The 18570-nt window shown below is 44.0% G+C and overlaps 1 protein-coding gene and 1 long non-coding RNA gene across 4 annotated transcripts in view; one reads left to right on the forward strand and one right to left on the reverse strand.

Moving 5' to 3' along the window:
• The window catches only part of LOC134350934 (uncharacterized), a 31400-nt gene extending 21919 nt beyond the window's left edge, over positions 1 to 9481 (reverse strand). The window contains exon 1 of the long non-coding RNA XR_010019032.1: positions 9359 to 9481. This is a non-coding gene — a long non-coding RNA (uncharacterized LOC134350934). The remainder of the gene's footprint in view (positions 1 to 9358) is intronic.
• gins4 (GINS complex subunit 4 (Sld5 homolog)) overlaps positions 3793 to 18570 on the forward strand; it is a 45098-nt gene continuing 30320 nt past the window's right edge. The window contains exons 1-5 of one of the 3 annotated variants that reach the window (XM_063056792.1): positions 3793 to 3931; positions 5829 to 5915; positions 9905 to 10018; positions 10340 to 10437; positions 12070 to 12158. In XM_063056792.1, coding sequence (XP_062912862.1) covers positions 3836 to 3931; positions 5829 to 5915; positions 9905 to 10018; positions 10340 to 10437; positions 12070 to 12158 — 484 coding nt within the window. In that variant the 5' untranslated portion in view covers positions 3793 to 3835. The remainder of the gene's footprint in view (positions 3932 to 5828; positions 5916 to 9904; positions 10019 to 10339; positions 10438 to 12069; positions 12159 to 18570) is intronic. The other 2 variants (XM_063056791.1, XM_063056790.1) reach the window with 2 other exon arrangements.

The raw sequence follows: 18570 nt of genomic DNA on the forward strand, positions 1-18570 counted from the left end.
GGTATTGCTTTGCACTGCTGTAACTATATGTTATAATTATGTGGTTCTGTCAGTGTTAGTCTTTGGTTTGTCCTGTTTTTCTGTGATATCACTCTGGAGGAACATTGTATCTTTTCTTAATGCGTGCATGCATTTCTAAATGACAATAAACGAGGACTGAGTGTTCTCATAATCTAATATCTAATGTCTAATGCTTGGATAGGAGGAGGATGGAGGGCTGTTGTCCAGGTGCAGGTCGATAGGACCAGACGGAGTAACAGTTTGGCACAGACTAGATGAGCCAATGGGCCTGCTTTGGTGCTGTATCTCTCTACGAATCTTTCCCCCATAACCTTTACCAATTTAAAAAAAAACATCATTTTGACCTTAAATACACCCAACGTTTTGGCTTCCACAGCCCTCTGCAGACCAAAGTTAGTTCGAGGCTGATGCCCTGTTCCGGTCATTCGGTGAGCAAAACTAACTCCAATCTAACCTATCGAGCCCCATTAGAATTGTGTATGTTTCAAGAAAGTCACTTCTTGTTTTTCTGAATTATGGAGGATGAGTACAGTTTCAATCTCTTCTCAACTAACAAACCCGTCATGCCGGATATCACCCCAGTGAACCTTCAGTGCTTTCAGGCTTTTGTATCTTCAACCCAATGGGAGAAGAGAGCAGAGAGAGCGTCTGCCATGGGTGGGGGCTTTGATTATGCTGGCTGTTTTACTGAGGAGGCGAGAAGAGTCCATAGAGGGGAATCTGGTTTCTGTGATTGCCGAGCTGTGCCCACAACCCTCCGCAGTTTCTTGCAGCCGTGTGCAGGGCAGTTTGCATGCCTTGTTCGTGCATCCAGTCAGAATGCTTCCCATGGTGCATCAATAAAAACTGGTAACGGTCGACTGGGACATGCCAAATTTCTTCAGTCTCCTGGAGAGGTAGAGGCATTCGCCAGTGTCATTGGCCATGACTTCGATGTGACTGGTGACGTTTGCAACTAAGAACTTGAAGCTCTCAACCTCAACACAGGAGCATGTACACCCACCCCTCCCCCCAATGAAGTCAATGACCAGCTCTTTTGTTGACATTGAGAGAAAGGTATATACTGTCGTAGTAGCACAGGTAGACAGGGTGGTAAAGAAGGTTGTATGACATGCCAGCCTTCAATAGGCATGCACTGAGTACTGTTCTACTCTCTCTACAACCATGATTGTGCGGCTCGGCCATCTATAAATTTGCCAACGACACTATTGTTGGCAGAATTTCAGATGGTGATGAGTGGGCGTACAGGAGTGAGGTAGATCAGCATCAACAACCTGGCATCGAACATCAGTAAGACCAAAGAATTGGTCGTGGACTTCAGGAAGGGGAAGTCGGGGGAACACTCACCAGTTCCCATCGAGGGATCAGAAATAGAAAGGGTGAGCAGTTTCAAGTTCCTGGGTGTCAACAGCTCTGAAGATCTTATAGAGAAGGCACGGCAGTGTTTATATTTTATTTGGAGTTTGAGGGGAATTGGTATGTCACCAAAGACACTTGCAAATTTCTGCAGATGTACTGTGGAGGGCATTCTAATTGATTGAATCACCGTCTGCTAAGAAGGGGCCACTGCGCAGGATTGGAAAAAGCAGCAGAAAGTTGTAAACTCCCCATCGCAGGCACCAGCCTCCCCAGCATCCGGGACACCTTTAAAGGTGATGCCTCAGAAAGGAGGCATCTATCATTAAGGACCAAATCACTCGGGACATGCCCTCTTCTCATTGCTGCCACCGAGGAGGAGGTACAGGAGCCCAAAGACACACACTCAACATTTCAGTAACAGCTTCTTCCCCTCCGCCATCAGATTTCTGAATGGACATCATCATCATCAGGTCCCATGCCCAGTTTGAGCTTTGACTGCCATGGCCCACACACTCCTGTTTCGGGTCAAGTGGATCAATTCATTGGTATTCATTTCCAGTTCTCTGGCTGCTGTCTCCATCATCATTTATCTTTGTCTTCCTCTTGCTTTCTTCCCTTCAATCTTTCCCATAATTACCGTGCATTCTAACTCCTCTTTCCTAATCACATACCCAATGAAGTTACGTTGCCTTTTCATGATCTCGTACATTATTTCTCTTTTTTGTGTTTGCTCTGGGTCGTGACCCGGCTGGTGGCGTAGTGTCCTTAGTGCTGGTCCCGAGTTCGAATCCAGCCAGCTCCCCGCACGCTTTCCATCCGTGCTGGTTTACGAGCTGGTGATCTCTTTGGAAAATCACCCACCAGAAGGCAATGGCAAACCACTGCTGTAACTTGCCTCGTACGCAGTTCCCCACTGCCTCAGAGAGGCGTGGAGGGAAATCGTCCACTAACCGGAGAAACTCCGGACGCAATGTACCTTTCCTTCCTGTTCATGATATCTGAATGGACAATAAACCCATTAACACTTCCTCAGTATTTTCCCCCACTTTTCGCAGTACTTTTTAAATGTAATTTTCTCCTTATGTATACTTATTGTAATTTATATATTTTAAGTTATGTACTGCTGCTGCAAGACAGATTTCCTGATCTATGCCAGTGATATTAAGTCTGATTCTGACTCAGAGTTGGGACACCATGTTTAAACTGTACAAAGTGTTTCTTCAGATCCCAATTAGATTATTATCATCATCCAAAAAAAACGGTGTTTCATTGCAACACCGGTTGCAATGAAATTTTTTGCTCGAGTGGAATTTGAGTAAACAGTATACGTGGTCATAATAAATAATTACAGAGATTAACACAAAACAGCAAGATTGTGGTGTAACCTGAAGCAGCGTGGAAAGAAATGGGGAAGTGACAGTAATAGCATAACCAAGAGAAGTGAAGTTAAGAGTCTGAGAATGTGGCAGCACCACTGGTGAAGAGATTGCGACAGAGATAATTGGAGAAGAAGCTGTTCTTGAGCCTGCATATCTGGATTTACCTAGCTCCTCTATCATTCCCAAGAAGGAAAAGAGAGGAAAGGGAATGGCCAGGGCGGCAGGCATCTCCAAAGGCACTGTTAGCCTTCCCGAAGCAACACACCTCGAAGAAGAACTGGGTGGAAGGAAGCCCGTGACAATCCGGGCAGCTTCCGTTGGTCCAGAGCAGAGCAGTTGCCATACCAGTCTGAGAAACAACCTGTCAGGATATGCACGTTCTGGAACACATACTATGCTTGGAGTATTGTGTGCAGTTCATTAAGCTGAAAGTGGTGAAGAAAAGGTTTATAAGGTTATTACCAGGACTTGAGTTATAAGGAGAGGTTCAACATGCTAGTACTGTTTTCCTGTAGCGAAGGAAGTTGAGGAGTGACCTTATAAAGCTTTAGCAAATCATGAGAAGCATAGATAAGGCGAATTGTCACAGCCATTTTACCGGGGTAGGGGAGTTTAAAATTAGATGGCACGGTTTTAAGGTGAGAGAGGAATATTTAAAGGAGGCAGTGAGTGTGTTTATACGGAACAAGCTGCCAGAGAAATTGGTAAAGGCAGGTACAATCATGAAGTTTAAAATACATTTAGTAGGTGTCTGGTTAGGAAAGGTTAGCGGGTTGGTGAAAACACCCAATGTGGAGACATGGGACTAACTGGTGGGCATGGATAAATTGGAGCAAACGGTGGCTCCTCGAAGAATCTACAAATCAGTGTTAACTGAGATGAGACTTCCACATTACAAAAGATCCAAAGCACGCCGGTGTGTCTCAGGTCCAATGAAATATGATACTGGCAACGGACACCGTGCAGCAGGGACTGCTTCCGCCTAGATCAAGGATGGCGCCAGTACGCGATAACGTCATTAGCGTATGTGGTGACGTTTCAGGCGGGAATTTTCAGCGCTCCAGGTGGCAGTAGTCATGGCAGAAGAGTGGGAGTCGTTTGTTGAGGAGGAGGAGGTTGATGAGGAAGAGGAGATCTTGACTCCGGCAGAGCTTATCCGCAAACTGGAAGAGGTGAGACCCTCACCGTCAGAGGGCCACGCCAGCGACCGGTGCCCGAGGTGGGAGTGTGTTAGATCTCCGGTTGCGGGCGGTGGCCCTCAGCCCTACCTGTAGTGAGTGAGATCGGGTGGGCAACAGTACGGAGTTCAGGCGCGGAACGTGTTGCGGCTCTGCATCAGGATGCAGACAGAACGAGCTGGAAACTTGGACAGTACAGGCCAGGCCGTTCGGCCACGACGTTGAGTGAATGCTGTGTAAATAATGCCCATACTCTAGTATTGTTGACAGAAATAACTGCATAAAATTATAAAGAAAGTATATTTACTAATTTCAGCTTTATCAAACAATTAATAGGATAAAGAGAAAAAATGGGCCCGTTACAGTTAACAAGCCTAAATGTGCACATATCAGTAGTGGTTAGATGTACCGCTTTACTCACGATGCTGAATTCTCATCACAAATCACAGTTAGAACTTCCCTTCTTGGATTCCTTTCTCACGAAATACTTCTTGCATTATGGTCTTCCCTGATCCTCTCCTCTCCCCATCTCCTGCCAAAAGACCACCAGTCCAACTGTTGTCTGACAGGAATCTCTCTCCACACAGCTCTCTCTAGAACCTTCTCTCCATCCCACCACCCTGATTGGCCGACACATCACTCACGACACACCAAGTTGAACAACATGACTCCTTATCTTTAGCCAAAACTAAAACCACTCTACCAGCAGGACACACTGCTTTTACAGTGAGCTAAAAGAAAATACCTCACAGCATAGCAGTAGACATCTTAACCAGGGTATTACATTGCTATGTCTTTGGACAGTGGGAGGAAACTAGAGCACCAAGAGGAAACCCATGCACTCAAGGGAAGAATGTACAAACTTTCTTACAGAGGATGCTAGAAATGAACTCCCAACTCTGACAGCCGGAGCTGTAATTGTGTTGCGCTAACCACTATGCTGCCGTGGCCCCCTATTCTTGTTTAACCTATCTTTCTGTTTTTCCAACTCTGCCATTGCCAAGCCATAATTACTTTCCAGACCTTGATCTATTCCTTGGCTCCAGACCTTGATCATACCCTCTCCAAACATCTCTAACTCCACTTTGTTGATCCTGAGAACATAATTTAAAAACAAACAACCTGACTGGCCCTACCATCCCTCCACCCAGCCTCTTCTGACCACCATTCTCTCAACCGATCTCTAAATAATTCTTGTTTTCCAACCCAAGCCCTTCCTGAATTTCCTGTGCCTTGACTTGAGGTCCTGCAGGGAGAGGGAGAGAAAAGGGTAGTTGGTTCCTTGATATGTGCTGCACAGTGAGTTCTATTCTCTCATTCTGGAACATGTTATGCTTTTGGCTATTTAATGTCTGGGCCGGGTATGTTTTGAGGGAGTGAGGGACTGAAATCACTTGCAGGTTTCACTAGGGGATCTTGGTTGCTTGAAGTTCTGGCAACTTTCATGACCTTTGCTACATGATTCCAGTTCTACCGGTTGCTAATAAAATTATCTCCAATGCACAGCATTAACAACGTACCAAAGTCCTGTCATTTACCCAATGCTTTATACAAAAAGTTTCATGTCACAATACTGAAGACCAGATAATTTTCGCTACTGTTCTGGCCAAAATTTATTCTTCAGTTAGTACTTGCAAAAAAATGACTCAGGTCACTATCATATAGATCATATAGCAGTTTATAGAAGTCCGCTGTGAGGAAATTGGCTTGAGGTGGGGGGTTATATGAGAGGCAGGGTTGGCACAACATTGTGGACTGAAGGGCCTGTACTGTGCTGTATTATTCTATGTTCTAAATTCTCTAGTACGTATTTTAATTGAATCTATAAATTTTAATTTGCTGGTCTGGAATGTAATAATTATGGCCATTTCTGTCTTTAATTTTCACACAGGCTTGGCTGAATGAGAAGTTTTCTCCTGACCTTCTGGAATGTAAATCTGAAATTGTGGAATGTGTCATGGAACAATTGAATCACATGGTAACAAAATAATTGTTTATTTGGGTAAAGTGCACAGTGCGGGTGGAATTGAAGGCCGCAGGAAGGATTTCTAGATTTCACAGAGCTTGTATCAAACAGCAGGTTAAAGGGCTGCTTTCACCCACTTACACTAATCCAAAATGGCCTCACTTTTATTTTCACCACACTTGTTTCATTTCAGAATCAGTTTTATTATGATTGGCACGTCATTAGATTTGTAGTTTTGTGGCAGCTGTGGAGTACAAGACATAAACAAATGACTGTAAATTACAATACAATATAAAATAAATAATGCAAAAGAGGGCTAGTAAGTAATGTTTATAGACTGTTCAGAAATTTGATGGTAGGAGGATAGAAGCTGTTTTAAGATGCTGAGTGTGTATCTCTATTTCCTCTCTAATGGCAGTAATGAGAAGGGGGTTATGTCCTAGATGATGAAGATCCTTAATGATGGATGCCACCTTCTGAGGCACAGCCTCTTGAAGACATCCTCTGGTGAGGAGGCTTGTGCCCAAGATGGGACTGGCTGAGTCTATAATCCTTTCCAGCCTCTCTTGATCCTGTACAATAGAGCCTCCATTTCAGATGGTAATGCAACCAGTCAGGTGCTCTCCACCATACATCAGCAGAAATTTGCTAGCCTTTGCTGACATACCAAATCTCTTCAAACTCCTAATAAAATATAGCTGCTAGTGTGCCTTCTTCACAATTGCTTCAATACATTGGGTCCAGGCTTGATCTTTAGTGACTTTGGCACCCAGGAACTTTAAGCTGCTCATCCTTTCCACCTCTGACCCCTCAGTGAAGACTACCGTGTGTTCCCTCGACTTCCTCTTCCTGAGGTCTACAGTCAATTCCTTGGTCTTGCTGACATTGAGTGTAAGTATGTTGCAGCACTGCTCAACCAGCTGACCTGTCTGACTCCCGTACACCTCCTTGTCACCATCTAAGATTCTGCCAACAACGTCAGCGAATTTATAGATGGTATTTGAGCTATGCTTAACCACACAGTCATGAGTGCAGAGAGAGTTGAGTGGTGGGCTAAGCTCGCATCCCGGAGATGCACCTATGTTGAGTGTCAGTGAGGTGACGTTATTACTGATATGCACTGACTGCGGTCTCCCATAATGAGGAAGGCAAGGATGCAGTTGCAGAGGGAGGTACAGAGGTCCAGGTTTTGCAGCTTGTTGATTAGTATTGAGGGGATGATGGTGTTGAACGCTGAGCTGTAATCAATGAACAGTAGCCTGCAGTGATCCGGGTTGTGAGTGTAGAGCCAGTGAGATTGTGTCTGCTGTAGGCCTGTTGTGGCAGTAGGTAAATTGTAGCCTGCCCACGTCCTTGCTCACGCAGGAGTTAATCCTAGCCATGACCAACCTCTCAAAGCACTTTAGTACAGTTGATGTGAGTGCTTCTGGGTGAATAGTCGTTGAGGCAGCTCACCATGTCCTTCTTGGGCACCGGTGTGATTGATGTTCTTTTGAAGCAGGTGGGAATCTCTGACTGCAGCAGCGAGAGATTGGGGATGTCCTTGAACCCTCCTGCCAGTTGGTTGGCGCAGGTTTTCGGTAGCATGCCAGGTACCGTCGGGGCCTGACGCCTTGCAAGGCTTCACCCTCTTGAAGGTTGTTCTGACATTGCCCTCTGAGACAGGTCACAGGATTGCCAGATGCTGTGATTATTCACACAGGTGTAGTTGTATTCTCCCTTTCAAAGCGCGCTTAAAAGGCGGTTGAGGTCATTGAGGAGTGAAGCAACGTCACAGCCATTTATGCTGTTGTGTTTTGCCTTTTTGGAAGTAATCCTCCCATAATTATCATGCATCTGATGTGTCTCTAACTTCACATGGAATTGCCTTTCTGCTCCCACAATGGCCTCTGCAGGTCTTAGCTGGATTTCTTGTAGGGTTCTGGATCACTAGTCTTGAACGTCACATAACTAGCCTGCATATCTCCTGGTTCGTCCATGGTTTCTGGTTTGGGTACAGTATGACCAGTACTTTCTCTAAGGCATACACCCATCCACACAAGTCCTGAAGTCAGTGATGACTGCTAAATGTACATTCAGATCCAAAGATGAATCCCTGAACACGGTCCAGTCAAATCAGTCCTGTAAGAGCTTCTCCGCCTTCCTTCACCATACCTTCATGGTGCTCACCTCTGTTGCTGCCTATGTGCCAGGAGTAGAAGTACAGCCAGGTGATCAGACATGCCAAATTCCCCCAGATTTGATCACCCTCCTTTACATTCAGGGCAGTTCGCGATCATTGAGTTGTGGGAGGAAAGCAAAGCATCTGGAGGAATGCCGTGCAGACCAGGGAGAATGTGCAAACCCCACACAAACAGCACTGGAGATGAGGAATAAACCTCGGTCACTGGGGCCAGGAGGCAGTAACTTCACTCCCGTGTCATATTTTCTCAAGGCAATGTACAGAATTTTGCTGTTGTCACCGAATGAATAATCAATGTCATTGTTTGTTTTCTGTTCTCTCCTGAAGGTCCCCTTTCTAATCTGGTATAGTTTCACGGTTAATACTAATCCTCTGGACCTTCGTCCATTGCTTACACCAACAGATACACCTACTACAAACGTTGTATATAGTAACAAGCTATTATATATTGAGCAACATGTTGTTCTTACATGCATACACTGGCACCCACAAAGATTTACCATCAAATGCTGATAATGATTCTTCTGATAGACTAGATAATATGATGTGATTACTGAAAAGAAAGGCTTGCTATTTATAACCCTTGTACATCCCAACACACTCGGTTTTCAAAAACATGTGGTCAATGTTGTAGGAAAGACAGCAGCCCCAAACAGTCCTTCCAGGTGAGGCATCACTTCACCTGTGAGTCGACTGGGGTGATATACTGCGTCCGGTGCTCCCGATGTGGCCTTTTATATATTGGTGAGACCCGATGCAGACTGGGAGACCGCTTTGCTGAACATCTACGCTCTGTCCGCCAGAGAAAGCAGGATCTCCCAGTGGCCACACATTTTAATTCCACATCCCATTCCCATTCTGACATGTCTATCCACGGCCTCCTCTACTGTAAAGATGAAGCCACACTCAGGTTGGAGGAACAACACCTTATATTCCGTCTGGGTAGCCTCCAACCTGATGGCATGAACATTGACTTCTCTAACTTCCGCTAGGCCCCACCTCCCCCTCGTACCCCAGCTGTTACTCCTTTTTATGCACACATTCTTTCTCTCACTCTCCTTTTTCTCCCTCTGTCCCTCTGAATATACCTCTTGCCCATCCTCTGGGTCACCCCCCCCCCCATCTTTCTCCCTAGGCCTCCTGTCCCATGATCCTCTCGTATCCCCTTTTGCCTATCACCTGTCCAGCTCTCGGCTCTATCCCTCCCCCTCCTGTCTTCTCCTATCATTTTGCATCTCCCCCTCCCCCTCCAGCTTTCAAATCCCTTACTCACTCTTCCTTCAGTTAGTCCTGACGAAGGGTCTCGGCCTGAAACGTCGACTGCGCCTCTTCCTATAGATGCTGCTTGGCCTGCTGCGTTCACCAGCAACTTTGATGTATGTTGCAGGTATTTTCATTCAGTGAGATTTTGCACTATGATATCAAACTGTTAATCTGCTTTGGTAATATTGAATGAAGGACGAAGATTGGTTGAAACAGTGGTAACTCCTCTGCTCTTTGACATCCTGGGTTCAAGCTCCTGCTATGGATTAACTCCCTCGTGGAAAATTTCTGGATACTAATGGGGCTTGACATCCTTTGGTTCAAAGGTTAATCTCTGATGCCATCTGGCCTTCCAGCTGGAACATACGGATGCCAAGGCATTTTTTAGTGTCCTCATTGGCACTCTCTCTACACCAGCAATATGCTAGACAGATTAATTGGAGGTGTATTTCAAGGCTGCTCAACCTTAATGCAGTTTGTTTCTCGTTAAATATTAAAAAAATGACTTAAAGGCTAATGTTGTGTGGTTCGGTCTTTATTATAATCTGGTCTACAGGAAAAGAATCTGCAGCGAGCCAAGAAGGGAGACCTGAAAATCACCATTCACAGGATGGAAATGGAGAGGATTCGTTACGTCCTCAGCAGCTATTTGAGGTCTCGGTTACAAAAGGTATGGAATTCATGCTTCTGGTTTTTCAGAAATGTATTTACATTGATCTGTAGCAGAGTAAGGTCATGTGTTGAGAAAGTGGAAAGCAGGATTTATCACAAACTGCAGTAGTGTTTTGATTTGTCAGTTTGTCTAGGTGTGACCAGTTATTTTATTCTGCAAACTAAATTCTCTAAGAAAAACATTGCCTATTCTTTGACGAAAAGGATTGAATGTCAAATCAATCTGTGGTTCTGGCATTTTAATTTTCATAACTTGCCTAGAAAATTCAATTTAATTTTGAATTGCTTAGAGCAAAAATATTGTTCTTCCTCTTTCTAGATTGAGAAGTTTTTCCCTCACATTTTAGAGAAGGAGAAGTCCCGTCTTGAGACAGAACCTTCTTATTTATCTGCACAAGAAGCTGCTTTTGCAAAAGAGTGAGTACTGCAAAGGGGCACTGTCCCCACCACAAGGAAGGGTAAACCAGTCGTTGCCGATTATTCCCAATCTCTCAGTTTTAACATTTTTAAAGTTCTCTGAACTTGTTTGTAAACAGATAATTGGGTAAGAAATTCAAAAATGATTTCTACCTGGTGGTGAGAAGGTGGTACTGGATGTGAATTGTATATCTAGATTTTTTTAATAAGGAGAAGATTAATAAACTCAGATGAATCCCATGTAGTCATTTCTGTGCCTATGGTATCAGTGGCACCAATATACTAGTATTTCTCTATGCCTTCTGGTGCTAGTTCTGAAAGTTTCAATTTGCCTCCCCAATCTGTGCCATTGGTTGCTGTGTATTCTGTAGCTATGTTTTTCAAGGTTTTCGTTCCTTATTATGTTTCTGATTCCAGCGCCTTGGTGAATAGCAGCTGTTTTCAACCATATTTAGGGAAATGGGACAAAAGGAATATGGAATGCACACAAAATGCTGGAGGAACTCAGCAGGCCAGGCCGCATCTATGGAAAAGAGTAAACTGTCGACATTTTCAGCCGAGACCCTTCATCAGGACTGGAGATAAAAGATGAGATGTCAGAGTAGGAAGGTGGGGGAAGGGGAGGAAGAAATACAAGGTAGTAGGTGATGGGTGAAACCAGGAAGGGCTGAGGAGGGGTGAAGTAAAGAGTTGAGAAGTTAATTGGTGGAAGAGATAAAAGGCTGGAGAACGGGAAATCTGATAGGACAGGGTAGAAGACCATGGAAGGAAGGGAAGGGGGTGGAGCACCAGAGGGAGGTGATGGGCAGGTAAGAAGAAAAAGTGAGAAGGGGAAATGTAAAGTGGGGTGCAATTACTGGAGCTTCATGCCATCAGGTTGGAGGCTACCCATAGACGTAGACTGTTCCACAACATAGACAGTCCCTATACATAAAGCTCTCTGCGTTTTTCTGGACAACAGACCCAACCTATTCCCCTCCACCACCAATCTCCTTGGCCCGAAACATTGGCAGTGTACTCTTTTTCATAGATGCTACCTGGCCTGCTGAATTCCTTCAGCATTTTGTGTGTGTTACTTGGATTTCCAGCAACTGCGGATTGAAAAGGAGTATGGAGTTAGGTCATAATTTGTCATGTTTTAATTGAAAGGCAGAATAGGCTTCAAAGGCAAAATCATCTCCTCTTGTTTAAACTTAAGTAAACTCAAGTGTTTACTAGAATGCACTACCAAGCTCTTAATTCTGATGAACCATTTTCAATTATGAGTTAAAGTCAGGGCTGTAAGGGTTAGTGTATTTTAAAATTGAGGGATTGAGATTTTAATTTACCCTGCTGCATTAGAATCAAAATCCACAAGAGTTTCTAAAACATCTGCGGGTAAATGTTTTATGTGTGTGATTAAGAAAGGGGCAGCTCTTTCTGAAGAGCAGCACAGGAATGCTGTGGTTAATATTTAAACTGGATGTTTTCTTGGAGCCAAATGATGTGATCTTGGGCTGAGGAGACAAACCTTCCTCCTAAATTGGGTATAGAATGATAGCTTACTCTGAAAACTCAAATGCCAGAAATATCTTGCTGCATGAGGCACTCTTAGTTCTGTTTCACTGAGTTGCTCACTGTTTTGATTCAAAGATATGCGACAAATTGTGAAGCACACCTGAGGAACCTTGCCTTGAAGCGCATGCCTCCTAACCTGCAAGCTCTGGACATGATGAAAGCTGGTGAGTAGCCTTCTCTTGAGTGAGTTTCTTAATCTCTTAGTTGGAAAAAGATAATTCTGTGCCTTTATTTAAGGAGAGCTGCAAGGTCAAAAGATTCTGAAAGACAGGATCTATCTGCATTTGGAAAAACAAGGACAGATTAGGGATAGTCAGCATAGCTTCGTGCATGAGATATCGTGTCTCATGTGTTTGATTGATTTTTTTTTGAAGAGGGGATCCAGAGGTTTGATGGGGGTAGGTCAGTAGGCATTGTCTACATGGACTTTAGCAAAGCCTTTGAACAGATCTTGCAGGGTTAGCTCGTACAGAAGGTTAAACCACATAGATCCAAGATGACCTTGCTAATTGACTTGGTGGTAGGATTCAGAGAGCGGTTAATTCAGACTAGAAGTCTATTACCAGAGGTGTGGCACATGTATTGATGCTGGGCTGTGTTGCTTTTCATTTATATTAATTTAGATGAAGGTTTGCGGAAGTCTTCAAAATTGATGGTATCAAAGACAGTGCAGAATGTTGTCTAAGATTAAAACAGGACCTAGATCATTATAACAGGCCAAGGAATGTTAGATGGAATTTATCTCAAACAGATGTGAAGTTAACTTATCCTGGGTCAGCACTTACACGGTAAATAGCAAGGCCCAGGAAAGTCTTATAGGACAGGGAGACCTGAGATAGACGTGCATAGTTCCTTGAAAGCGGTGATGGGGGTAGACAAAGTTTCAACGAAGGCATTTCACACAGTTGCCTTCATCAGTCAGGGTACTAAAACGTAGAACAATGCGTCGTTTTGCAACTGTACAGGTTGTTAGTGTGATCGCATTTTGGAATACTTTGTGCAGTGCTAATCGTCAAACAATTAGAAGTATGGTATTAAGCTAGAAAGGGTCAAAGATAGTTCGCAAGGATGTTAGTGGAACTGGAGACTTGAATTATAAGGGGAGACTTGATAGACTTGAGTTTTCTTTGGCGTGTAGGAGGTTTGAGGAGTGACCTTTAAGAAGTTAATAAAATCATGATGGGCAGATGTAAGCAGAATGATCCGTCTGCTCAGGGTAAGGGGATTCTAAAACTAGAGGACATAACTTTAAGGTGAGGGGGAAATATTTAAAAGAGACCTGGGGGACAGTATTTTCACATAGAGAGTGTCGCTATGCAAGATAAACTGACAGAAGTAGTAGTAGGGCGGGTACAGTTACAATCTTTAAGAGGTTTTTAAGATAGATTTTAGATAAATTTAGGTTGATTTCAAGGGATGTAGGCCAAAGGCAGGCAAATGGATGAGCTAAGCGACTTGGTCTGATGAGCCTGTTTCTGTGCTTAATAACTCCATGACTTAATAAATTGTGGAAAGCAACCCTTTAGGGCTGAGTTGACAAATTCCTTTTTGAGTCTTAGATTCTGGGCTGTGGGGTCTTTTCAATGCACAAAGAATCAGAAAGTATAGGAATAAGATGGAAAAATGGATGGTGGACAGGTTTAGTCATAGTCATACTTTATTGATCCCGGGGGAAATTGGATTTTCGTTACAGTTGCTCCATAAATAATAAATAGTAATAAAACCATAGATAGTTAAATAGTAATATGTAAATTATGCCAGGAAATAAGTCCAGGACCAGCCTATTGGCTCAGGGTGTCTGACCTTCCAAGGGAGGAGTTGTAAAGTTTGATGGCCACAGGCAGGAATGACTTCCTATGACGCTCTGTGTTGCATCTCGGTGGAATGAGTCTTTGGCTGAATGTACTCCTGTGCCCAACCAGTACATTACGTAGTGGATGGGAGACATTGTCCAAGATGGTATGCAACTTGGACAGCGTCCTCTTTTCAGACACCACCGTCAGAGAGTCCAGTTCCATCCCCACAACATCATTGGCCTTATGAATGAGTTTGTTGATTCTGTTGGTGTCTGCTCCCCTCAGCCTGCTGCCCCAGCACACAACAGCAAACATGATAGCACTGGCCACCACAGACTCGTAGAACATCCTCAGCATCGTCCGGCAGATGTTAAAGGACCTCAGTCTCCTCAGGAAATAGAGACGGCTCTGACCCTTCTTGTAGACAGCCTCAGTGTTCTTTGACCAGTCCAGTTTATTGTCAATTCGTATCCCCAGGTATTTGTAATCCTCCACCAGCTCCTTAGTCTTTTTTACATTAAGCTGCAGATAATTCTGCTCACACCATGTGACAAAGTTTCCTACCGTAGCCCTGTACTCAGCCTCATCTCCCTTGCTGATGCATCCAACTATGGCAGAGTCATCAGAAAACTTCTGAAGATGACAAGACTCTGTGCAGTAGTTGAAATAGCTGTGATCTCACTGAATGATGGAGGATATTTAACAGCCACTTCTTGCCTGCATAAACAGTTTTTTATGAATCCTGTTGTGGCATGATTGGAAGTTGCATTTTTCTGCTGCTGGTGATTATTTTGGACATATACCACACCTCACAGCCTTGTGGTATTGTGTCCAAGATTATTAATATTATAGGCAACTTCCCCCCCCCCCCCAGACATACCCTCCTTTGCTTTGAGGGTGAGGGTCAGTTGCATTTCTAGAAAACTCTATGATTTTCCGTAATGTGAAACTGCGTCTTCAGCACATGCGTCAAGCAGTACAAGCTGATAATGTCTTTCCTATAAGGGGATGACGACATCGTAAGTCGGTACAAGCAATCACCATGAACTGGTGCAAGCAGTTTCCTGGGAAAATACCAGTAGAGGCACAAACAAAAATATAGAGGAAAATAGTAAATTATAAGAAGAATTGGCAACAATTGACAGCAGAAGTAGCAAATGAAGGTTTGGAGAAACCAAAGAAGCAAAGGCAAAAGATTAAAGTAGAAAAATATAAACTGACAAAAACAAGCATATAGGTTTGCTTTTCGAAGATGAGAACATTTCTGATTGCAAGAGATAAATTAGTCATTTATTTGGTAATTGGTTATGCGGTTCACAGATTCCTAGAGCCTTGTTTCCTTGCATAAGAAAGAAGGGAAGAACCTTAGAATTATTTGTTGATTTATTTAGTGATACAGCGCAGAGTAGGCCTTCCGGCTCTTTGAGCTGCACCACCCCCGACAGGTCTGATTAATCCTAAACTAATCATGGGACAATTTTCAGTCACCAATTAACCTACTAACTGGTACACCTTTGAACTGTGGGAGGAAACCAGAGCACCCGGAGGAAATCCTCACGTTCCACAGGTGGGTGGGGGGGGTGGTGTGGTAACATACAGACTCTTTATAGATGGTGCCAGAATTGAACTCCTAAATCCGGAACGCATTGAGCTGGAATACCATTGCTCTAACCACTCTGTTGCTGTGGCAGCGTGCTTATGTAGAAGCAGTTATTGTACATTCTTTTACTTCCTCCAATGTGATTATGTGGTAATACACATAACATGGGTCATAGCTAGGGTGCCGAAGATCTTTGCACAGTCCTGTATTTGTCAATGCGGAGCGGAGAGCGAGTTTGTAAATCTGGCGGGAGCAAAGGGTGTTGGGAATGGTGAGTATGGAGCACTGTGGGAGGTGTGTGTGGTACAGGTGGCAGAGGAGTGCCAGGGGCAGGGGGACACACCCAGCCCTGAGACACCAGACAAGGTCTGGTCTTTAGGATGCTGTCTAAGTTGCATGCCATCTTCATCAATGTCTCACATCCACTACATAATGTACTGGGTGGACACAGGAGTACATTCAGCCAGAGACTCATTCCTCCAGGATGCAGCACAGAGCGTCATAGGAAGTCATTCCTGCCTGTGGCCATCAAACTTTACAACTCCTCCCTTGGAGGGTCAGACACCCTGAGCCGATAGGCTGGTCCTGGACTTATTTCATAATTTACTGGCATAATTTACATATTACTATTTAACTATTTATGGTTCTATAACTAGTTATTATTTACGGTGCAACTGTAACGAAAACCAATTTCCCCCGGGATCAATAAAGTAAGACTATGACTATGACTCCAAACAATTAGTTGGCTGGTCATTACAGAATGTCTCTCTGGTGCTTCCTGCTCCCTCGTCTCTCCCTTCCCCTTTTCCCAACCATGATTCCCCTCTCCCTGCCCCCTTCCCACTCTCAGTCCACAATAGAGACCCATATCAGAATCAGGTTTATCATCACTTACATACGTCATGATATTTTTTGCAGCAGCAGTACAGAGCGATACATAAAATTACTATGGTACTGTGCAAAAGCTTTAGGCACTCCAGCTATATATACAGTATGTGCCTAAGACTTGTGCACAGTACTGTGTGTGTGTGTGTGTGTGTATACATATATATAGAGTATTGTGCAAAAGTCTTATATGTGTATATATATATACCGTGTGTATGTGTGCCTGTGTGGGTACATGTGTACGTGCATGCATGTGTGTGTGTGCGTGTGTGTTAAATATATATATGGATAGATAATGAGCAGCCAATTTGAAATCACTAGCTTAGAGGGAGGGATATGGTCCGTGTGCAGGTCAGTGGGACTAGGCAGAAAATGGTTCGGCACAGCCAAGAAGGGCCAAAAGGCCTGTTTCTGTGCTGTAGTTTCTATGGTTTCTATGACGAAAACTGCACACCAACTGAGACCAAGTGTGGTTTTGACGATGTCTTGTACAGTTGCAACATATTATCCCAACTCCCGTCCTCGGTGTCCTGGCTGATGAAGGCGTGCCTCTGGGCCCCTCTGTTTCACAACATTCCTTAGTATCTGTATATCTCATACCCTGGTTTGATTTCCCAAAATTCAACACCTCACACTTGCCTGCATTTAAACCAGTTTACCAGTCTTTGGCCCACTTACCTGGCTGACCTAGATCACCCTGTAACTTTTGATTCCCATCTTCACTATCTGCAGTAACATCTATTTTAGTTTCATCTGCAAACTTATTAACGTGCCTTTACATTCACATCCAATTTGTTTGTATAAATAATGAACGTTAAAAGTCCCAGCACTGACCCCTGTGACACACCGCTTGTCACAGGCCTCTAGTCTGAGGAAATAACCCCAGTCATCACTCTCTGCTTCCTATGATCAAACCAATCGTGAATCCAAACACGAGGACATCTGCAGATGCTGGAAATTCAAGCAACACACACAAAGTGCTGGTGGAACGCAGCAGGCCAGGCAGCATCTATAGGAAGAGGTACAGGCGACGTTTCGGGCCGAGAACCTTCGTCAGGATTAACAAATCCAGTTAGTTACTGTCTCTGGATCTTATGACCTAACCTTCCAGACCAGTTTGCTATGCAGGATTGGTCAGAGGCCCTGACAGAATCCACATAGACATCTATTGCCCTATCTCATCTAACCTAGAGTCATAGAAAAGTACCACACAGAAACAGGCCCTTTGGCCTATCTAATCTGTGCTGAATCATTTAAACTGTGTACAGCCTGCACCGGGACCATAGACCGCCATATCCCTAGCACCCACATATCTATCCAAATTCTCTTAAGCGTTGAAATTGAGCTCACATGCACCACTTGTGCTGGCAGCTTGTTCCACACACGTTTCCTTTAAACTTTCACCTTTCACCCTTAACCCTTAATCCATGACTTCCAGTTGTAGTTCCACCCAACCTCAGTGGGGAAAAAACCTGTTTGCATTTATCCAAGCTATACACTTCATAATTTTGTATACCTCTATCAAATTTCCTCTCAATTTTCTACATTCTAAGGAATAAAGTCCTAACCTATTCAATCTTTCCTTATAACTCAGGTCCTCCAGACCCGGCAACATCCTTGTAAATTTTCTCTGTAGTCTTTTAACCTATTTACATCTCTCCTGTAGGTAGGTGACCAAAACTGCACACAGTACTCCAAATTAGTCCTCACCAATGTCTTATACAACTTCAACATAACATCCCATCTCCTGTACTCAGTACTTGGATTTATGAAGGCCAATGTGCCAAAAGCTTTCTTTACAACTGTGTCTGCTGTGAAGCCACTTTCAATGCATTATGGACCTGTATTCCCAGATCCCTTTGTTTTTCTGCACTCCTCAGTGCCCTTCCGTTCACTGTGTAAGACCTACACTGGTTTTTCCTACCAAAGTGCAACCTCTCACACTTGCCTGCATTAAATTCCATCTGCCATTATTCAGCCAGTTTTTCCAGCTGATACAGATATCTCTGCAAGCCATGATAGCCTTCCTCACTGTCCACTCCACCCCCAATCTTGATGTCATCCTCAAATTTGCTGATGCACTTAACCACGTTATAATCCAGATCCTTGATATAGATGACAAACAACAAAGGACCCAGCACTGATCCCTGTGGCACTCCACTAGTCACAGGCCTCCAGCCCTCTAATACCACTCTGGTTTCTCCCACAAAGCCAATGTCTAATCCAATTTACTACCTCATCTTGAGTGTCAAGTTACTGGACCTTCTTGACCAACTTTCATGCAGGACCTTGTCA

This window comes from Mobula hypostoma, chromosome 8 (assembly GCF_963921235.1).
Source record: "Mobula hypostoma chromosome 8, sMobHyp1.1, whole genome shotgun sequence".
Classification (NCBI taxonomy): Eukaryota; Metazoa; Chordata; class Chondrichthyes; order Myliobatiformes; family Myliobatidae; genus Mobula; species Mobula hypostoma.